General features: G+C 39.7%; 1 protein-coding gene across 5 annotated transcripts in view; it reads right to left on the minus strand.

Annotated features, from left to right (window-relative positions):
- The window catches only part of FARP2 (FERM, ARH/RhoGEF and pleckstrin domain protein 2), an 83,259-nt gene that overhangs the window by 23,763 nt on the left and 37,875 nt on the right, over window positions 1-21,621 (minus strand). For 4 of the 5 annotated variants that reach the window (XM_075507764.1, XM_075507765.1, XM_075507766.1 and 1 more), the window contains exons 8-13: window positions 19,494-19,641; window positions 18,035-18,130; window positions 16,489-16,652; window positions 16,275-16,343; window positions 14,279-14,336; window positions 13,324-13,561 (exon numbers count right to left, since the gene is read on the minus strand). In XM_075507764.1, the coding sequence (XP_075363879.1) occupies window positions 13,324-13,561; window positions 14,279-14,336; window positions 16,275-16,343; window positions 16,489-16,652; window positions 18,035-18,130; window positions 19,494-19,641 (773 nt within the window). The remainder of the gene's footprint in view (window positions 1-13,323; window positions 13,562-14,278; window positions 14,337-16,274; window positions 16,344-16,488; window positions 16,653-18,034; window positions 18,131-19,493; window positions 19,642-21,621) is intronic. The other variant, XM_075507768.1, reaches the window with a different exon arrangement.

The following is a 21,621-nucleotide window of genomic DNA, read 5'->3' on the forward strand; positions in this document are numbered from 1 at the left end:
AAGTGCATATCTCAAAGCAAACGGAGTGTTCCCTGCAACCCAGCTGTTAGGTGGCAGTGCAATAAGGACAGACACCTTTACAACTGCATTTAAGGGAAAGAATAAATTGTTTTATTCTTTTATTCTAGGAAAAAAGTGCTTAAATCCTGTTGGATTTTGTTGAGTAGCAGCAGGGTTCGCAACATAGGACTATACTGCAGTAACAAGAATACAGCTTTTAATTTTTCCTTTTTAAAATAAGAATTACTTTTCACCCTAGGGAAAAGCTAGGACAAGTCATTCCACTACTCTCCACTCCAGAAAAAAAAAATCCAGAAGATAAAGGTCATTAAAAATACATTCAGAAATCAGGGAATCTCCAAAATGGTCCCAAAAGGAGAGGAAACCATATTGCTAAACAAAAAGGGACTATGCAAGAGATTTCATTCCTGGCTCTTCTAAGTATATGAATAGAATAATCTACTGATCTCAAAGGAAAACAATTTTGCAGCACTGACTATTAATTGGATGGACATAATTCTCTTGCACAGCAAAACCTGTCTGAAGCAGGAGTAACATGCACTGTTTTGCTTTAGATTATTAATTGTCAATCTTTTTTTTATATTATTATTTCATTTGTGGACTCTTTAGAGATTTCTCACATACATGACACCATAACAGTGAAAACGACTGTTCAAGAAGATCTGCTTTTTGGGACCAAACGAGGGCAACAGACACTGCAATTACTCACACTATGCCCACAAAATTCCTATCTAACCTCACTTTTTTTTTTCCCCTGATCTTCCCTATGATAAACAGACAAGCTTCGTCAGATCAGGCAACTGAATGGGCACCAAGCACTTCAGTATCTACCGCTTTCACCGCACTGCTCGAACCCTCAGCCATGCTCGCAACCCTCCCCATCATGATTTGTTGTGCGTTACAAGCAGAGAGCAAGGGCTAAATCACCTGACCGAAGGCAAACAGAAAAATCGACAGCGAGGCCAAAAATGCCAACTCATCCATTCCCAGACTACTTAAAAATCATCCCAAAAGGCTTTAAAAAAAATCAGCCCCCGTGGACATCCAGTATCTCTCAACACAGACACAGGGCATGCGTGCCGGAGAAGAAGGAGTTAGGAGCTTTTCGATTCACTACTGGCAGGAGTGGCTGCTGCTCTCTGGCTCAGGAAGCAAGGCACCCGGCAGCGTGACAATGGTGAGGGAGCCCAAAGCGCGTATTTTCACATTGACAAATGCAGGAAGCTAAACAGTGCTGCACTCGGTCACCTGGAAGAGATTCAGATCATTGAGGCTGCGGAGTTAACTATTAATACACTAGTCGAGCACAGTCATTCTGGAGTGGATTTTTCTTCCTGCCTGAGCACTTTCTTCATTCCCACTGCTTTTAATATTAGCACAGGAAAGCAACACCTGGCATTTGTTTCACCTATATGGGGACAGGAGTTTATTGAAATTTGCTTTTACATGTCGGGGATGCTGAAACAACAGCTTAAAAACAAATAAGCTCCAAGCTTATAGGGGTGAGGAGCTTCTTTAAATTCTTGGAATTTAACACAATGTAGCAACACATTCCAGAATTTGTAACTTGAATTGCTTCTGGACAGACCAAATGCTCAGATACAAAGGGGAGCAAAAGGGATATAACTTGCTACAAACTCCACTGCCTGCCTATGTCAATGGGGTTGTTCTAGTTTTTATGACCTCCGACAGGAGAAGCTGGCCATTAAATTCATTTCAAACACTTGCTCATTTGTACCTGAGAGCAAGAACCCCATTGCCCAAAGCCAGAGTGATTTATGAAAATGAGAGGCATGTTCAGCTCCTTGAGAAGCCTGAAACAAAAAGCAGAACCCACAAGGCAGAAGCACAGGGTCTCCCCTCTCCCCAGACCTCGGAGGGGGCTAACCTACAGGTGCAAATGCCTATTGCTTCTGTGGGGCAGGAATGCCCTTCCCCTGCACGCCAATAGCTATAGGAGCACACACTGTGGCCTGCTGTTTATTTCCCCAGGATGAAAGCAATAAAGAATTCAGGAAGGAGCTGTTACAGCTGCAACTTGTAATAGGCTGTCAACTTAAATGGCAAATTCTGCAAAGGGACTTTCTGAGGTTAATGTAACTTCTGAAATTTGTCTTTTCTAGAAAGGACTATAAAATGTCATGGAGCAGCTTGGGTTAGCTTTTTTGCTAACATTTGTTTAAATGTTTCATATAAACTCAATATGATGGCATATCTCAGCAGATGATGTTACAAGCGTGTACCGAAATTTTCATTCTCGTAATCCAACAGTATTTCTCCACTAGAGCAGCAAGGGGGGAGCTTGCAGTCAAGCAGGTAAGATGTATAGCGATTCTCTATTCTCCTGGGGAAGGATGGTAAAGGATGAATCCATGCAACAGTTGGAGCAAGAGTTGCTGCTTTCCACAGCTGTTCAGTGTAGAAAACTCCTAATTAGGTAGAAATATTGATGCGAAGATCAAAATGCGTGAATGATTTCCTCTGACATCAAACCCTGGTGCACCAAGGTCTTCCCTGCCCCGCAGGCAGCAGCATCCTCCAGGTATATTAAAAGGGACTATTCTTTGAGAGGGATGTTTTCATGCTTCAACATTCTGCACGAAGTGGAAATTTGTCAAATTTCCCAAATTTGACAAATATCCCAAATTATCCCAAATATCCCAAATTGGGAAGCCTCACTGTAAGCAGGAGTCAGGGTTTCCATGCAATGACATGGGTATTCAACGACATAACCCAGACCCTCACAGAGACAACTGCATTCTGTACATGACAAATTTCTGCTTTCACATCACACACAAACGCACTTAATGCAACATCAAAAAATGTGACAGTTCGGTGTAATATCCCACATACTAAAAGATCTTAAGAATACTAATACTTCTTAGTTAATTACACTATGTAGTTAACCATGTATCCTTAAGCAAACAAAACCAATCTTTCATGAACGACCAGCATGAATATAATTGAGAAAAAACAAAATCAAGTCTAACAGTAAAACATTGCAAAAGCACTGCAGTTTGCATGAACACAGCTATGGACTTCAGTGAGGATGCTAGCCTTATCTTTTACAGCTACTGTATAATATTGTCAAATTGTTTTATTATTGTTTATGCTGCCTCTTCTTTTGTCCAGGTATAAAAATGCGAAAGCCTCTATCTAATAACATAAAACTATGACTTAATACAAATGTTTGTCCACTCTACTTTTTACTGAGAAGATCTTCAGTGTATACACATGTGAAGGTTTGTAGTCAAATTTGAAAAAGAAATATCTTTAGACTATTATACAAAACCAGTCATGAGAAGTTCATTATGGGATTACAAAACAACCTTAAGCCAGCTGCTGTAACCATGACCTTACCTTGTATTTTCTTCAAGAGTACTCAAATCCCATCCCTCTCACTGACCTTATTACAGTTAACATACTTTTTTTTTTCCCCCCTCAATACATCTATTTAGTGTCCAATATCCAAAATCCATTCTTATTTGACTTGCTAATAGAAATACAGCAGAGATCTTCTCTAATCTGTCAGGCATTTCACAGGGAATACGCTTCTTCACCCCTTGCAAACTTCAGAGATATGGGTCATGAAGGAAAATTTTGGAAAACTATCACCCAACGACAATCAGCAATGCCAGAGAAAGCAAGGAAGAAAGCATGCAGCAGCCAGGTTTTAAGTCTGACTTGTAATTTACTACATTAGCATAAACCAGTTTTGGTCTCACATTAGGGATAGCAGCAGGCGACATGCTAGGGAGATGAAACCACCTTCCCGATCAAGCTTCGAGAGTAAAGAGAAACTGATACATGAAAAATTACAACAATTTTCTGCAAGTGAAAAAATTGAGTAAGAATAAATAAGCAAATAAATTGAGTAACAACCTGCTAGATTACTTTCTTAACCATAATACTAAATTTTATTAATTGAACCATCAGGAGCCTCTAAATTTCTGTTGTCTGAAATCAGTCATGTGATGCCTTTACTCTAATAAACTACTAGAAGATGTCCACATACTAAGACTTTTCTTTTTGCAGTTATAAAACAAGCTAAATTGACGCATACTTATACAATAGTTACGGGAGAGGATATTTCATGACTTTGAACTCTCACGAAAGGAAATGGGGAGAAAAAAAAAAAAAGACTTAAAATTGTGTTATCTGAGTTTTAATTGCAGCTTTAAAAGTGGCTCTGGAAAACTGGCATGCTAAACTCCAACATCTCATTTTTCTGTGTGCCTTCAGAAGCATGTCAGCTGACACTCAGAAAAAGCTTTTGCCTTTCCCCTGCCACTCCCTTGTCAGTACCGTATTCCTTTAGAAGTGCAAAAAGCAAAATTCTGTTTCTTTTGGAAAAATTCTAGCCTATGGGAAATGTTCAGCTCCAGCAAGAAAAGGGAGGTGGTCCAGGTCTGAGGCAGAATCTGAACTAAAAAAAAAAAAAAAAAAAAAAAAAAATCACTCCAGCCATGGTGATGCCAACTGAAAAGGCGAGAGTTTGATTTTCAGATCTGAAATATCAAATCTAGGATCTGTCATACCTTACATTACCAAGATCACTGGCTATCTGTTGTGTCAGAAAAAGAGAAGCACACAGCTCACAGCTCTGCGGGCTTTCCTCCTAGATTAATATAATTTTAAATGGTAAAAGCTCCCACTAGGGGACTAGGCCAGTTTATGTTTTGCTAATTATATTAACATGAACTAGCTTTTACTAAAAGTTTAAGCAGAAGCAGACTTCATTTGGTTTACACTAAGATAACAAGCTTAATAATAAGATAATAAGCTTTTAGTATCACTTCTCAGTTATTTTTCAGAGGGTATTTCCATTCCTCAATCTAAATTCAGCCTCTACACAGAAAGCCAGATTTGAGTGCAAAGCTTGACAAAAATAAAATGCAAGTACTGGTTCTGTAAGCTTTACGCTTGAATGCTTAAAACAATTCAAAGACAGACAACAAAAATAGTATCCCAATAACAAAGAGCGTTATTGACTGTACTAAAAGCTATGTGAGGTTCAAATGTTACCAATTTGACTCCTTATCAGTAGGGAGTGCCTCTTGCATTTCACTGGTTGATTCCCTGTAAAGATGTAACTTTATTATTATATTATTATTATTACTACTACTTCAAACAGATTCTTTTTATGCTAAAGCCCTGCAGTGGCTGACCAGAAGATGATGGGAGCCCATTCAGAGCACCCTCCTGCCCAGTGCCCTTCTGAACCCATCGCATGCACAGAGCAAATTATTATTTCTAGAGTGAAAGTGTTCTGCAAGCTAACGTACTACAACTGAAATCCTGGAATATCCCCAGTCTTCCTTATTTCAAAATATCACAACTAATACATTTTTCCCCTGCAAATCTTCCCTTTAAAATAAGAGGGATAGTTGGGAGATAGAGAATCTTGGAAAAAAAAAAATTATCCAAGAGCCTAAAAAAATTATCTAAGAGACTTTAAATTCAAAGATTTCTTTCTTTCTTTCTTTCTTATCCTCAAATGGGTACAGGTCACATTAAATGTTAGAACATGTTCACAGCACTTGGCACGTGCCCCAGTGAAACCGTATGTACCTGTGAAGTTACACCTACATGTGATACTGTAGGAAGAGTCCTAATGTTGGTCCTGGTTTTATGGTTACATCCAGGATCTGATATGACCACCCTTCTTTTGCCACCTTCCCCGCCTTGTAAAGGCTACGCTGTTTGCAGGCAAGAAAGAATATGCATCTGTTATAGACTGCAGATTGTAAACTTTTATCCTCCAACAGGGTTAAACAGAAATCTCTTTATGCTGTATTGATAGCTTTGACCTGTCTATGCTCAAACTACAACTTTGCACAAACCTCTGTTTGCAGCATAGCTGAAATGAACGGTCAGGGTTTCAACCTGAATAACTTCTTTATGTCAGGCACATGTTTTCCTTAAGTCTATGTAAAATTGGTTTAACCTTGCAGCAAAACCAATCAAAGCAAAGTTAATCAAATTCAACCCCTGTAATAAAGTAATGAAAAAATCTCCTGATGTTGGAAAGAAAGTCAGAGTCAATTCCGCCCAATAATTCCTCCTTGCTGAAAAGCAAAGTTTTTTGGAGTGCTTTCATTGTTTTATAACTCAGCAAACATAATACAGAGAATAATTTAAAAAAATTGTCAATTCAAACTAGCCGAGAAACCTGCTCAGTCTACCTATGCAAGTACTACTGACTTTTTTTTAACCAAATGTTTACATGATTCAGGAAAAGAGGATTTACCCATACATTGGTCAGACTCCTGAAGGAGAACTTTCAACCTAGAAAACATGCAATTGCCTCCATACCCTATGTTTACAATAAAGGACAGGCTTCCAATAAAAACAAATACACAGGAGAGAGTTCGAGGGACATACCCAGTTTAAAAGAAAATGTCTCCACAATAAATGTAATTCCTATAATGAAACCTGGACTTATAGTCTCATTTGTATCCCAAGCAAAAGGTCTGCACAAAACAGTAATTTGAAAACCACATGCCAATAGTTGCCCCAGCTGTGCTCTACTTTCAACAAAGGTGTACAGGAGGAAAACTGCCTGGAGAAATTTGGTAGTAAAACTCTAAGATGCCTTGGCTAGAAGAACAAGTATTTATTCTATTTCAAACACAAGGGTAATGAAAAATAAAGCTAAAAAGCCCACGTTGTCATTTATATCAAAGTTTTCCTTATTTTATTGCATAAACAATTAAAATTATGAATTAGTACAAATCTTTAGGTTCATAACCAGCAATCTGGACAGACACAGAGATATTAAAAATCCCAACAAGTAATTCAATCAAACATTTACCATATAAAAGATAGAAGTTCAAGAGATCAATTACGAAATTCCAGCCCTCCGTTTTCTTAATGTAATCCTTTCCTGAAAGGAGTAGCACCTATTTAAATGGGGAGTCACTCTAACCAAGGCACATGTACCCCCGTACATATTGATAAATGGGCATTCCTTGTTTCTTACCGATCAGTGGGGCTGACACAAGACGCACTCTCAGCTGCCATCCAAGCCTTGCACATTCAAACAGCAGCAGAATATCGTGACTTTGGAAAATTTATAGCAACACCTTCCCCACAAACCAGGTTCAATTAACCGTGCTCCAAATCTGAAACCTGCAAAACTACAGCTCACCCAGTGGAGTAATCCTACAATAGCCCACAAGCAGATAATAAATTAACTGGATTTTAAGATACATGTTTGGAACTGTAAAGTCTCCCCATATTCATACAGAGAGTGTATATGTATACCCATACATATACACATAGCATTTGTGACAAGTGTGATGTAAGATCTACTAAAAACTACAGGTAATGACAGCTAAAGGACTACAGTGAAAATTGTATTGTATACTCATTCATTCAATCAATACTTGATAATTATGGCTTAGAACCTTCTGCAAAATGACAATAATGGGAATGACTTACCGACAGGTTTGCACCAAAAATCATAAAATTATAATGACTTTTATTAGTGTTTCCATGAAATCTTACCCTTATCAAGATTTGCAACTAAACAAAAAACATCACCAAAACAAATAAACAAAAAACCCAACACCAAACCAAAACCAAGCCACCGACCAAAAAAAAACCCAAAACCCAAACCCTTAAACAAAATCACCTACAACCACAATACAAATATACACAGGAAAAGGGAGATTGATACTTGTATTATCCAGCAACTCTGAAATTCACTGGAAATTAAAGTGAAAGCTGAGAGCAGATCAATATATTGCTCTATTCCCTACTGATAAAATATGATAAGTCCTGGGAAATATACAGCATGTATTACTTGAATAATGAATGAGTACTTTAAAATTACAAAGTCTACACACAATAGAGAACACAGGCTAGTAAAGTTTACCAATGTTTAACTGGGTGGTGGATAGGTCAGAGAACACTCTATGACCCATGTTTTATGCAAATTAAGAGAGTTCCACTAACTGCATACACGAAGATCAAAAATGTTCTGATGTAATGCTTTACATTTAATAAATGTGTTTAAGCGTAGAACGGTATACACATACAGGACTACAGGTGCAGATTAAATTCCCCACTCAAGACACACATTTCTTAGTGTCTTTTAAGTCGCACTGCAACATGCAAGTTGAGTACCACAAGAGAGCTAAACCCATGAGCCAAACTCATTTTGAAAAGCCACTAATATTGACATGCTTTCTACTGCTGCATGTATTTGCTAAAATAGGAAAACAGAGAAGTGGAAGGATGGAAACTAGCCCTATTTCACTGAGGAGCAGGAGCAATGGCTCCGACATGCTCCCTTCACTGAGCTGCTGCTGCAACAGCTGGTGGATGCACAGTCTGGAGCAGGAGAACAAGACTGGAAGCCCCAGAGGTTCTCTGTACTGGAAAAACACGCACTAAAACCTGTACGTCGACTCAAAATATAAGTACCTATATGTCCTCCCCAGCCTCACACAGATGGGGGCAGAAAGCAAATGTGAAAGAATGTACCTGCAGAAGTGACACTGTCAGGGGGAGGAGAGGACAACCACTCACTTGCCATGGACAAGTGAAGGTTTGCACCTAGGCTTTCATCTGCTCCTACCACAGCTCCTCAAATGCTTTCTTCTCAAGGTAAGCATGCATGGGATACTTGACAAAGATCTTCTGATTTTTCCTATCTAATCTCCCCCCTTTTTCATGCCACGCGATTCCCTCAGCAGCTTTTGCTGCTTGGGGTCTGCAAGGGTCCCAGCTCTCTCAGTTAGATGGCTGGCACCAACCCCATACCTGCCAGCATATTACTCACCTTCTTGAAAAGAAAACTTGTGTGCTCAGGAAAAAAACAGAAATCAGTACCGGAAACTAAGTTTTAGTAGTATCAACACTGTAAAAATAAAACAAAACAAACCACAAGGAGTAACACTGAAAGCTTAGCAGCATCACTGGCAGTTGTGATATAACCCCACTGCACCAAAGTTCACCAATTCCCTTACGCTACCCAAAGACAAACGATATGGGAAGAGAATGGAAAGCCCTTCCTTCTCTCGCCTTCTCCTGCCACCTCAGGAGACAGCTAGGAGAGAAGAGGATGCCTGGCACATCTCTAATGCACTAAAATAACTCACAACTGGTGCTCGAGTTCACTGAGAAGCACTGAGCCGTCCTGTTCCCTTGAAGGCAGGCTGTTTTTCTCTCCATCTCTATTGGAAAGTGAATCTGAACTTATCCCTCTGGAGGAAATGATGAAGAACCTTTTCTCACAGCTTTCTTCCTATAATAAAAACTCAAGAACTAAATTTTCTCCTCTTTTGTGCCTATCTGGGAAACCACAAATAAAACAACAGAGCTAAGCATGCAACTACATCCTCAGAAGCCATATAGCTTTGAAAATCAGAAAAGTCCAGAAAGAAACCACTACAGCTATATGCTATCAATTAGCAACAGCCCAGATATAACTAGCAGGCATCAGGGGCACAGGCAGCAGCACTGAACTCTCACACAACCCGCACGTACACCGGCAACGGATATTGGCTCGTAGGTGCTGACCAGCATTGTCTGATGAGCATCCCAAATCCAGTATGGAGAAGCCAGATGATGTGAAGGTCAGTGTTCCTGGTGACGCCTGTAACTAAAACCTTCATCTGAACAGCTCTGTACCCAAGTCACAGCTCCCCCCCACCCCATCCTCACCTGTGGCTCCACACGTCTTGCTCTAAGCTAAAGGACCAGGATCCTAGTCACTCCCATTCCTTTAGAAAACAAAAGGGGCATTACATTAAGACTCTTATTACTTTAAAAAAAAAAAAAAATCCCTGAGATTTATAATTGCCAATAAAAGATCTGCATAGTTGCAAAATACAAGAAGCAAAACATTGAAGAGGCCCTTTCGAATTAACTGCGTAGCAAGAAAACGTATTGGCAAGCCTTCTCTCAGGATTACCAAGCATGTTTATTGAAACACAGGCTCTTTTTCCTAAGATCTTTCAAAAACCTAGAGAATTTAGTTGGATTTATTCCCATATTAAGCAATTCTAAAACATATAGAGAGAATGCTTGTGACTGAGGCACGGAACATGAAACGGAGGCAGACACGGTTATATGTAAACAGCTGAATCCTACTTCTTTTTTTAAAAGATCGAAGAAATTAACAGCCTTCCTCTAAATCTTTATCTACGTATTTGTCCCTGACTCTACCACCTGTAAGAGAGTTTGCAGACAGAAGTTTTTTTACTGTTGTTTGTCTGATTTTCTTCCCACAACTAACCACATTATGTAACTTAAAAAAGAAAAAGAAAAACTGCCTAAAAACATACTTAAAGGTACCAGCTCTGGACACAACTGAAGACCTCCTCTAAGTGCCTATTTAGAAATGTCACATTACATATCCACAACACCATCTCCACAGGTATGAATAAAGTCAGACGAAGAGCCAGAACACACATTCAACAGAAGAGAAAAAAATATAACGTGTTGCACTTATAAACAAAAAAGAGCAATCACACTGCTGTATATTCCTGTATTCCTGTAGGTCCAAACTAATACTTTGTTCTAAATATGCTTTGATTTTCTGTGCCACTGGCAAAGGTGACAGGTTTCTCATGGAACAACAGTGATTCCACTCAAACACAGTAACCACAACATAAAAGCAAGTGCTGTGAAGAATAATCATACTTTGGTAAAAACTAAACTAGAAGAAATGGGTGACTAAAGGAGGTTTTACCGCCTTGTGTTCTACCACACCTTGAGAGGAATTACTTTGAAGTTTTAGTCATCGGAATTTTGAGAAATAATAGTATTTTTTAAATGTTTGAGTAAAGAATGAAGGTCTTTTAACAATATATCAAGACCACATTTAAGAAAATTGATATGAATAATATCAAGCATCAAGCTTGTAACTGTAAGCTGCTTATTTTGGAGGCGTTGATTGTACTAGTACTGCACTCTCTCCTTCTAGAAACTGCAAAGGACTCAAAACTGGGCAACAGGGAACCCCAAAACCAAATGGCTGAAGGAGATGATGCTTTCCATCACAAGGTTTTGGTAAGCTGTTATGTATTGCACATTCTTGCTTGTACAGAAGCAAAATACTCCAAAAAATGCTATTACAAGTTGAAGCTCAGAATTTCACCCCCCCAATCCATCAGGCTGGCAGACAGGAAGGACATTTCACAACTTTTACTGTTTCACCTCAATAAATGTTCCTAAATTAGATGTGACCAGTTCAGTTACTGTCTTTTCAACTACGCTTTCAAAATTACAGATCAAAGTCTCATGCTGAAGTCATCTGACCAAAAAAATTTATAAAAGCAGTGAAACTAACTATTGTGTATAGTATTCACACCTCCTAACATCTCAATTTCTCAGAAAGATTATGGTACTTTTCTGAATAGAGTTCATATTTTAAAGAAAAAGTTAAAGGTATCACCAGGTTTACCACCACCTGTCTTCCACTGACAAAGGACACTTTTATGAATTAATTTGTAAGCATTTTTATGCAGAGTGATTAAATAAAGAAAAAGGTGAGACAAAATGCAATGGGGATTAAGTGCTTTTATAGTCTATGCATATATCTCCAAAGCAGAAGGCTACTTGTTTGTTGCTGGACTGCTGAAGGCACTTTGAAGTCAGAAAATACAATGATTGTCTTCACAAGAAGTTTTGGTGACTGCTATATTCATTTGATTGTCTACACATTCCCTCTTCTAAATTACCACATAGGTTATTTTTTCTTCAAAGTATACCACAGACATGTTGCATAGATTGATATTTTAATATTTTCCTTCATAGTTGATGTGAAGATTGTCCATTTTTTTGATTGTGGAAACAAAAAAAAAACCCCAAAATGAGGGCTCTCACTGCCGGGCAGGAAATAGCTAATTTAGTGGATGCAGCTGCCTGTTAACAAGCATGTGCAAAAGTGACTGTTGCATTTGGGTGTTGGAGTAACAGCATATTATATCAGGCTCTTACAGATATGTTTATAGTCAAAGAAATCCTTCAACATACTGTAATTTGTGATGTCTGTGTGAGCCAGCTGATGATACTTAACTTATCTGAAATCAGTGTTTTTTCCTAAACGCAGCACTTTGTGAACATCGTAGCCTATTATAACACATTCTGGATGCAGTGTGATGCATATAATGCAGCACCAAAGCTAGGATGCCTTGAGGGAAACTGAAGAGGTACATGAAAAAAAAATAAAATCAACTATGTTATGTGATTTAAAATCCATCCACTGGATTAGAGTTTTCTTCCTTAAAGTGACTGACATCACATCCTTTTGACTTCTAAGCCTGAACAGCATAGAGGGATCCACCACAAAAATCAAGAATCAATCGACATGTGCATTCTCTGTCCAGTCGTCTTGTGTGAGATTTTTAAAATTATTCTGAAAGTCAAAAGCAAAATTTTCACCGGTGGCTTGAGCAAAAGGGTTACTGAAGAAATGGTTTACATCCAGTGGCGCAGCAGTTTCGGAGTCCCAGGAATCTGTGTCTGTGCTGCTGGAGTCTTCTGTGGTGGTAGGTGGATAGCTCAGCTGTTCCAGCTGGTCAATAATGTCCGTGAACTGGAAGGCTGAGCTGGACTCGGAGCGGACCGAGTAAGCGGGGAAGTTCACCATAGAACTGGCCTCCGAATGGTTTGCGGAGCTGTACACGTGCAGGGAGGACGTACCGTTCAGCGGCAAATTATTGAGGGAGCTGCTCTCGGAGCGGTTGTTGATGAGTGAACTTGTTTCGGACGGGCTCAGGAGGCTTTGCATTCTACTTGCTTGAGCCTTCACCTCAAACAGCTCCGAGGTATCTGATGGTCTCTCATTGCCATTGAAATCACTCCCTTCTTCAAATTCAAACTCATCTTCCATATTCATATCTACTGCTTCGGTTGAGTACCTGTCAGGGCTTGACTGAGAAGAGACCGTATTGTGCTGAAGAGCATCTGCAGTTAAGCCAGGCGACTCTGACACATGCTTAGAGAAATCAGAGCCCTTTAACTCTAAACCACTGTACACGTATGAAAACGCCTCAGAGCCCCCAGCAAAAAAGGAAATTTCTGCTGGGTCATCATCAATAAATTCCTCTGATACCTGTAACTGTGAATTTGTCAATGTGAAAAGAGGGGCACCTCGACTGCCGTGCTGATGCTCTTGTTCAACAACAAAAACACCTGTGGTAAAGTCATCCTCATCATTGTCATTTTTACAAATAGCGGCCCTGCTCTCCTTACTACTCTTCTCTATGTCTAGATCTAAATCACAACCACTCTCAACAACAGGACAAGCAGGGTTACAGTTTCCTGCAACACTACCAAACCCAACACCTTGGAGCATGGGAGATCCAGGCTGCTGCGTCAGTTTCCTCCCCGCTTCTGCCCGCGCTGCAGTGTTTTTTTCTGGAATCCTTGTGTATGGTGCTCGGGGGTCCAAAGAAGAAGAGCTGGTTTCTGCAAAGATGGGCAGGACAGGAGTAGGAGTGGACGATGAGTGAACTGAGTGGAAGGGGGCAGCTGCTGAGGCAGGAGACCCTGGGGTTCTCAAGCCCTCAGTGAATGGGACACTCTAAGAGGAAAAAAAAAAGTAGAAACAGAACACATAAAAAGGTTTTTATAATACATAAAAACAAACGCAACATCCAGTTCCTGATGCAGAAGGAATACATGCTTCAAAAGAACCCACTTTACAGCAAACAAAACATTGCCTACAGAAACAGATCCAGCGTCCCTAGTAAGATGCAAGATCTTTTTTCCTGAGTTCTGATAACTGTATGGAAAATTAAATCCAGGTATTTTATAGCCTCTGCTGAAAACACATCCACAAGGAAAAGTAAGACAAAACAACGACAGCAAAATCCCATGATGTATCCTTAACCTCTCGCATGTAAAGCAAGCCCATTCGGTGAAACACTTGTTTCTTGCCACTGATTGTAGAAGGCATCTATACAATGAACTTACGACTTCCACAGAAAGCAATTACATAGTACCTGAAGACAAACTAGTCCTCTGAAATGATAACATACTAGAAAGTATGACATTTTCTTTCCAGTTAAGCTGAACTCTGAAAAGGAAAATATAACTCACTTTAGCCTTCACTGGCTGCAACTATCAAAACTGATACCACTCACAAAAAGAAGAAAAACCATGCATCAGGGACAAAGATCAAACAGTGAAAGCGATTCCAGACAAACAGTTCACTTAGATCACCTTTCCTTCACCATCAACTCGGAAAGCTGGTTGTCAGCTTCCCTGACTGCAGTATTGAGCGTGCTGCACAACTGACCTGTTTTGGCACGTCGGTGTTTGAAGCACGAGTGGACACTCTGGCTTTGCTGTGCCTCCTGCAGAACAGAGAGTGTTCTGTGAGTATCCAAGACATGAGTCAGCCTTCTCCCTTCCTTGGTTGAACTAGCCTTGGTTCAACATGGCTAAGTGCAAGGTCCTGAACTTGGGTCACAACCACCCCATGCAACGCTACAGGCTTGGGGAAGAGTGGCTGGAAAGCTGCCCAGCAGAGAAGGACCTGGGGGTGCTGGTTGACAGCCACCTGAATATGAGCCAGCAGTGTGCCCAGGTGGCCAAGAAAGCCAATGGCATCCTGGCTTGTATCAAAAATAGTGTGGCCAGCAGGACTAGGGAAGTGATCGTGCCCCTGTACTTGGCACTGGTGAGGCCACACCTCGAATACTGTGTTCAGTTTTGGGCCCCCCACTACAAGAGAGACATTGAGGTGCTGGAGCGTGTCCAGAGAAGGGCAACAAAGCTGGTGAAGGGTCTGGAGAACAAGTCTTATGAGGAGCAGCTGAGGGAACTGGGGTTGTTTAGCCTGGAGAAAAGGAAGCTGAGGGGAGACCTTATTGCTCTCTACAACTCCCTGAAAGGAGGTTGTAGAGAGGTGGGGGTCGGTCTCTTCTCCCAGGTAACAAGTGATAGGACAAAAGGAAATGGCCTCAAGTTGTGCCAGGGGAGGTTTAGATTGGATATTAGGAAATTTTACTTCACTGAAAGGGTTATCGAGCATTGGAACAGGCTGCCCAGGGAAGTGCTTGAGTCGCCATCCCTGGAAGTATTTAAAAGACGTTTGGATGAGGTGCTTAGGGACATGGTATAGTGGTGGTCTTGGTAGTGTTAGGTTTACGGTTGGACTCGATGATCTTAAAGGTCTTTTCCAACCTATACGATTCTGTGATTCTGTGATTCCCCATTCAGCTATTTCCATTCTAGTAGCCAACAGAAACGTCTCAAGCTGTATTTTCTCATTTTTTGTTAATAACTAGTTCAAGACTTAAAAAGTCACAAGAGTTGTAAATTAAACAACGCAGGAGTAAGAAACATACAGAAAATGGAATAAAGTAAGATCCAGATCATTCATACCACTGAAGGAGAACTCAAGAACAACTTGGGTCAGAAGACTAGACTAAATAGCGCACTTAGTTTAACTTCTTCGTCATCAGTATAAACATCTACAAATGAATGGCTTCAAAACCAGAATGAGTTAATCTGTAACAATTTTACAAACAACTTACAATTCAGTCAACCACATAACTTATGGCATATAAAATTCTATATATTACACCCCAAAAAGTGGTATCCTACATCACACTCGTGGTTAGATTCATTCTATGTCAATAATTTACTAGAAAATCAACCTTTCATACAGAAAAGGAGCTCAGCTGGAGTCCAAGACATTAAAAATATTTATTAATAGTAGATTAATGCAAAATTCTTAAAATTCCTATTAAGTTCATATAATCTTTCAGATGCAAGACTGTGAAGAGTTTCCGAGATGTAGACAGGATAGTTTCATAGTCCAGTAAGTAAATGACAATTTTATAATGAAAATGCACATTCTTTCTTTCTTTATTTATATGTTTAGAAATGAACGAGTATTTAACGTCACAGTTTCAGACTTGCAGATCCCAAGCTCAATTATGTGCTCTGCCACTGGCTACTTGCATAGCTACAGTGACATACAGAGAAGTCCTCCCTAATTTCAGTGAATCTTCGAAACATCTGCACTTTTAGATGGCTAAGTCGCACATTCTTCACAGACATTAAAATGCAATACTGAAACTTTCCCAAGCTTCTTTACATCATCACAAAATTATAAATTCTTTAAATTTAGTTCAGCTACCTCAAATTTGAGGTAGACCTCATTGCTGACTTCTCAGTTAAATGACCATGCCTCCAAGCATCATTTAGAAACACTGAAATTTAGGAAATAAGGGCACTGTGAACATCTCAACTACATTTCACCTTACAAAATCATTTGTACTTACCTTTCATATGGGGTTTTCTTCATCCCACTGTCCTTAATATAATCCACTAGTTGCTTCTGTGTTCGTCCACTGTGAACCCACAAAAGTACAACCGTTATGAAACGCAGTGGATGAGAATTATAGATGGAGTGACTTTAGAACACTTTTTCCTTTTGATCTCATTTGTAAGATATAAGGAATCCAGCTTTAATAAATCTGTTATGTTTCTCCCTACCTGTATCTGAATGATGACCCTCTGGTGAAGAACACTGCTTTAGCCTTTGGCTTTGGCTGATCAAAGAGCCTAAAGAATGTGTGATATTCAACACAGATTTTCCAGAAGTTTTTACACTCATCCCTACTTCCCAAAAGAAACTCCAACGTATCTTGATACGGGCCCTGGGAACAAAACACAAAAGCTAAGTAGCACATAAAATGGCAATAGAGGAGAAACGGAGAGTACAAATAGGTGCCAACAAAAAGGCTGAACTTCAGGGAAGTGCGGTATTTTGCTAAGTCACTTCTCATCTGCCGTAAAGCAATAGAAGAGATTTTGAATGCAGTTTAAATCATTTAATAGCTTTCAAAAATATTTGTTTGCCTTGAAACTGTAAAAATGTTTAAAATGCACTTGACTTCAGAAACATTTTCAATATAATAAGCCTTAAGAAATATGGATCATAAAGTTAGTAATTTGAAAGAAATTAAAATATTTAAGTGAAATAGTAGTGACTTTAAAATACTTTTTCCTTAGAAGTTCTAATGCTTGTCTTACTTCCTGAGATTTAGATGAGACTGGACAATACTGCATATCTCGGAGTACAGTTATCACACAAAATTTCTGAGGGTCTCTTTGCGAGACACATTACTACACATGCAGACAGCGTCTCCTGCTTCACGTCTCCTTGACACACATTACCTACAGTATGTCCAAACATTTTTTTTTCTCCATTTTAATACAACCCTACGTTGAGCATAATCTAGTCATCCAGTGTGGAAGCAACAACAACTTTGATGACATCTGCAATCAAAAACATCTACTGTAAATCAGCCAAGCATGAAAAAGAACATTTCTGCTATACAGATATACAGAAAAGATAAGGCTGTAGCAAAAATAATCACACAGTCCTTAAAATTAAGCTCCAACAATATAATCTCAGCCATCTATTCTTTCCTGAGGTGTATCAGGTTATTCTCATTTGAATCAAGGGACTCTCTACCAGACTTTTCATTTGAGCAGCACATATTCAACAAGTTCCTGGAGGAAACAGTCATATAAAGCAATCACCATTTGTATCAGCAGTGTGCTACAGTGTTCTTTTAAGGAGCTACAGCCAAAAGTACTCCCTAACACACTTTTACAACAGAGATTTACTATTTCAATGCTTAAGTTACCTTAGTTCATTGTGACGATAATGGATTAGAGCATTCATAAGACTGTTTAACCTTCATTTATATCCAAGGGAAATATTAAATGTAACTTTTTCACAGTGAAAGTATTGAGACAGGATGCACCAAATACTTGGGTTTATTTTTTTTTTTCTAGCTTACATTTACACATGTGTATGCCTATGTTAAGGATAAACTGAGGTGTATACACAAAATCTAAAAATCTAAGACAACAGACATGGGGTGGGAAAGGAAAGATTTCTACTTGAATGATGAAGCCAAGCCTACCCTGCTGAAGTCATTTTATAAAACTACAAACTCTAAAATTTTTCATAATAAAATTAAGTATACATTTTCAACAGTGCCCAGCCTACTATTACAGTAAAACTTACACAGACCTCTGGGTGGAGTTTAATAAGGAATCTTTTCCTCTTGAAGCTTAGTTTACGGACCTTCGACCAGTTGAAAGTATTGATTTTCGTATTACCCTGAATTAAAATTATAATAGTTAAAAGTTGGCAAAAGCTTCAGAAGTAAGACCAGCAAACAAAATTCTGTTGCGGGCATATAGATGTGCATGTACACACACACCACCCCCCCAACCCATTCTGTTGGATTTTTATTTCTGGTGACAATATTCCCTTCAACAATTTTATCTTTTCAGCTACAAGTGTGCGATGTCTGTCTGTTTCTGTGCAGACACTAGAAAACTGAATGAAAACCTAGAAAACCGGATGGGAAAGGAACGTTTCAACCTCATCAATATTCAGGATACTTCATGGTATGAGCAAGATGAGGGTTTCATTTTATTTAACACGCTTTCCTTTTCCTCTGGACAGAACTCTAGACACAATCCTCCAAGCTGGTTTTTCTAATTCAGTAGTACAATATACTGAGGAGTACTTGCCACACGTGCGAGGAATCCTGCCAAGCTCACTCGCTCACAAGCCTGCTTATTTGGCTAAAACCAGGCTCTGCATTCCCCCTGATGCCCTACATCAGCCCTTCCCTCCTGGTACCACTGACTCCCAAAGCCTTGGGGAAGGACCCTGTCAGCACTCACTATCACAGCAATTCTCCTGTCGCCCTCTATAAGCAAAGGGAGATGAAAAATGGCACTTCAAGAGAAAGACCCAGATGAGCTGAAATGATGGAAACCTCAGGGGCTGAGAGGCCACTGGGGAGGACAGAGAGGAACTGCAGAACTGCAGTAGCTAATGTGTCTCCAAAGAGGAGCTGCCCCACAGTAACAAAAGAACAGGTAAGACACAAAATGAACAGAAAATGGGTGCCCAAATGCAAATATTTCAGTAGGTTGGTTGCCTGTGTGTTTTGAGGGGAGGAAAATATGATCGCATTCACAAACAGAACTCTGATCATCAAGTTGCTTATTTAATACAACAAAAGTAGTAATTCTGATTGGTCCAATCACTTCAATGAAACATCACTTCTATACACTAAGAGCAACATTATCCCAGCAAAAATACACTGTAACATTACAACTAGGGAAACGGAACCAAGATTCCAGGATTACAGACCTGTTCCAGGGCTGTACCAAATGAACGGATGATTTTCTCCGAACACATATGTAACTTTCAAACAGACAACAAAAAACCTTCTACTTCGGTGTCACTGTTGGTTTTGTGGGTTTTGATGCTCTTCTCTCTGCACCAACAAAGGTGAACTGCACCAAACAATATTTTGGGGGCTTAAATGACACTCCCTTGACCATAAAAATGTGCTAAATTTTAAAATCATCAGAGACACCTGAAGTTAAAATGAGAGACTTACTCCCAAGACATGCTAATGGAAAGACAGACACACATACCCAGTCTGCTCTCCCCACCTTACCTGGAATACCAGCACACCCATGTGCGAAACAGCTAGATTAATTTTGGTGCCTTCACGGTCAGACGCAAGGTGAAATCTGATGCCATACATCTCCAGTTTCCGAGCAATTTCAAGCACTTGAAAGTCCGATTCAGCAGGAGTTTGACCCCTATAGTGAGGAAGAAATATAAATAAAGTTTTAACAACAATCTGATTCTACAATATTGCCAACATCACTAATGCACTTAAGTCTTAACTCTGGGACTAATTGAGAATTTTCTATCTCATCTAGTTGGGCAGTTTCACTCCTAGTTAAGTATTACACTGAAACTTCTGTAATAGGAGCAATATGCAACAGCAGATAACCAACCTAAAATGCATCCCATAGACAGAGGCACTGAAACAAATGTTAACTAGTTCAGAGCTTTTTCAGTTTAGAAACCATGAAGTTGAACAAATCAGAATTCAATCCACAATGATCCTTCCTCTGCTTGCTTGTATACACATTAATATTAACCAGATAAAAAGTGAGAGATAAAAGAGCTGCACAGCCAGCATGATAGAAACAAAGCAAATATTGCAACAGAATGATCCATTTCAGGTAGGGTTTTGGGACTACATCAGAATTATTATGCTAGTACTATCGGGTGCAATGCATTCCCCCAGTCTTTGGCTGTATGATTTCCTCCTTGCCAAGGAATCCAGAGAAGAATTTAAAAAATGGTTTTTGAAGTATCATCTGTTGTTGAAATGACTTTGAAAACAGGAGGAAGATGTCCAGACGTGGAGCACCCCCTTCTTGAGTGTGCACAAAGTCCAAGCAAGCAATACAGAGACTACAGACTCTGGCACACACCAATCACAGACTCAACCTTCATTTATTCCTCCGCAAGTTTGCTGAAGACAAACAACTGACATTTTGGTTTCCTGCATGACAAAACAGTCCTGTATCTTCTATTACTTCCCCCTCCATTTTTCTCCATGAGAGGGAGTTTACTCGATTACAGTGCATTTTTTGGCTGGCTCTCAGAAACAGAAGGGCTGCCCATGGACTGTGCGTATGGGCTCGTCAGCAGAGCCAGCACAGAGAAGACAGAGAGAGCCCATGAAGCAGGAGAGGTGCAGCACCTGAAATGCCTCTTGCCCAGGACACAGAAGGTGGTGCAGAGCTCTCGTGCCACCAAGACATGCAAGGGCCAAGACACCAAAACATGGACCACACCAAAATATATAATTTCACAAGTCTTGAAACGATCCAGTGAAGCACTGGTACTTGTATTGACAAGACCTTTTCCCTACAAGTCAAAACTGTCTGCATAAGTTCAGAGGTCCTGATGGGGGGTTTAAGATATTCCAAGAACAAATAAATGCTGCCATGGAAACGCAGGAATTCTTGCTATTGAACGTGCCCCATTTACACTGCAAAGTAAAAAAGTCCTTATGACAAACACAAGCCTGTCACCTGACTAAGGCAGTCTCGGAACTAAAAATATACTGCGAGACAACACTACCAGCCAATTTTAGGCTTAAATAGGGTCCAGGAGAACTAGCTAAGGCAGGAGACCCTTCTCCTGTGCTAACTGCACAGAAACACAAGCAGCACAGGATCTGCCGGGGCACTAGGACCAGTGAAGCTGCTTCAGCCACAGCTGTATAAAGTGACCCCTGCATCCCTAACTGAAAATGATTAGAAATAATAAATATTACATTACTTCCAAGCAAGTGCTGCACAAGCTACCTATGCTAGTGCATTGATCAAATTGTTCCTGCAATGTGCAAGCTCACTAGGATAAACGTAGTGGTACAATGAAGACACAGGAGATAAAAATTTATTATTCTTCTATTTACACCAACTAGTGCTGAAACCAGATTAGATTCCTGCACACACAGACAAATTTTAAAAATCCTGTTTTCCAAGAAATGGCCTTTCTTCCATTAATCTGTATTTAATTTCATTAAAACAGATGATAAACTATTTGTAGCAAGATCTATTTTCGTGTACTATATAGTGCCAACCACAACATTGGTACTAAATAAATTCTCCCACTACCCTGACTTGCCTTTCTAGGCATGCTCCTTGAAAACACCTCCTTCTACCTATCTATAGTCATGTTTTAGATTAAATAACTTTTTTGCTCCATATAGATTT

Source organism: Mycteria americana, chromosome 7 (assembly GCF_035582795.1).
Source record: "Mycteria americana isolate JAX WOST 10 ecotype Jacksonville Zoo and Gardens chromosome 7, USCA_MyAme_1.0, whole genome shotgun sequence".
NCBI lineage: Eukaryota > Metazoa > Chordata > Aves > Ciconiiformes > Ciconiidae > Mycteria > Mycteria americana.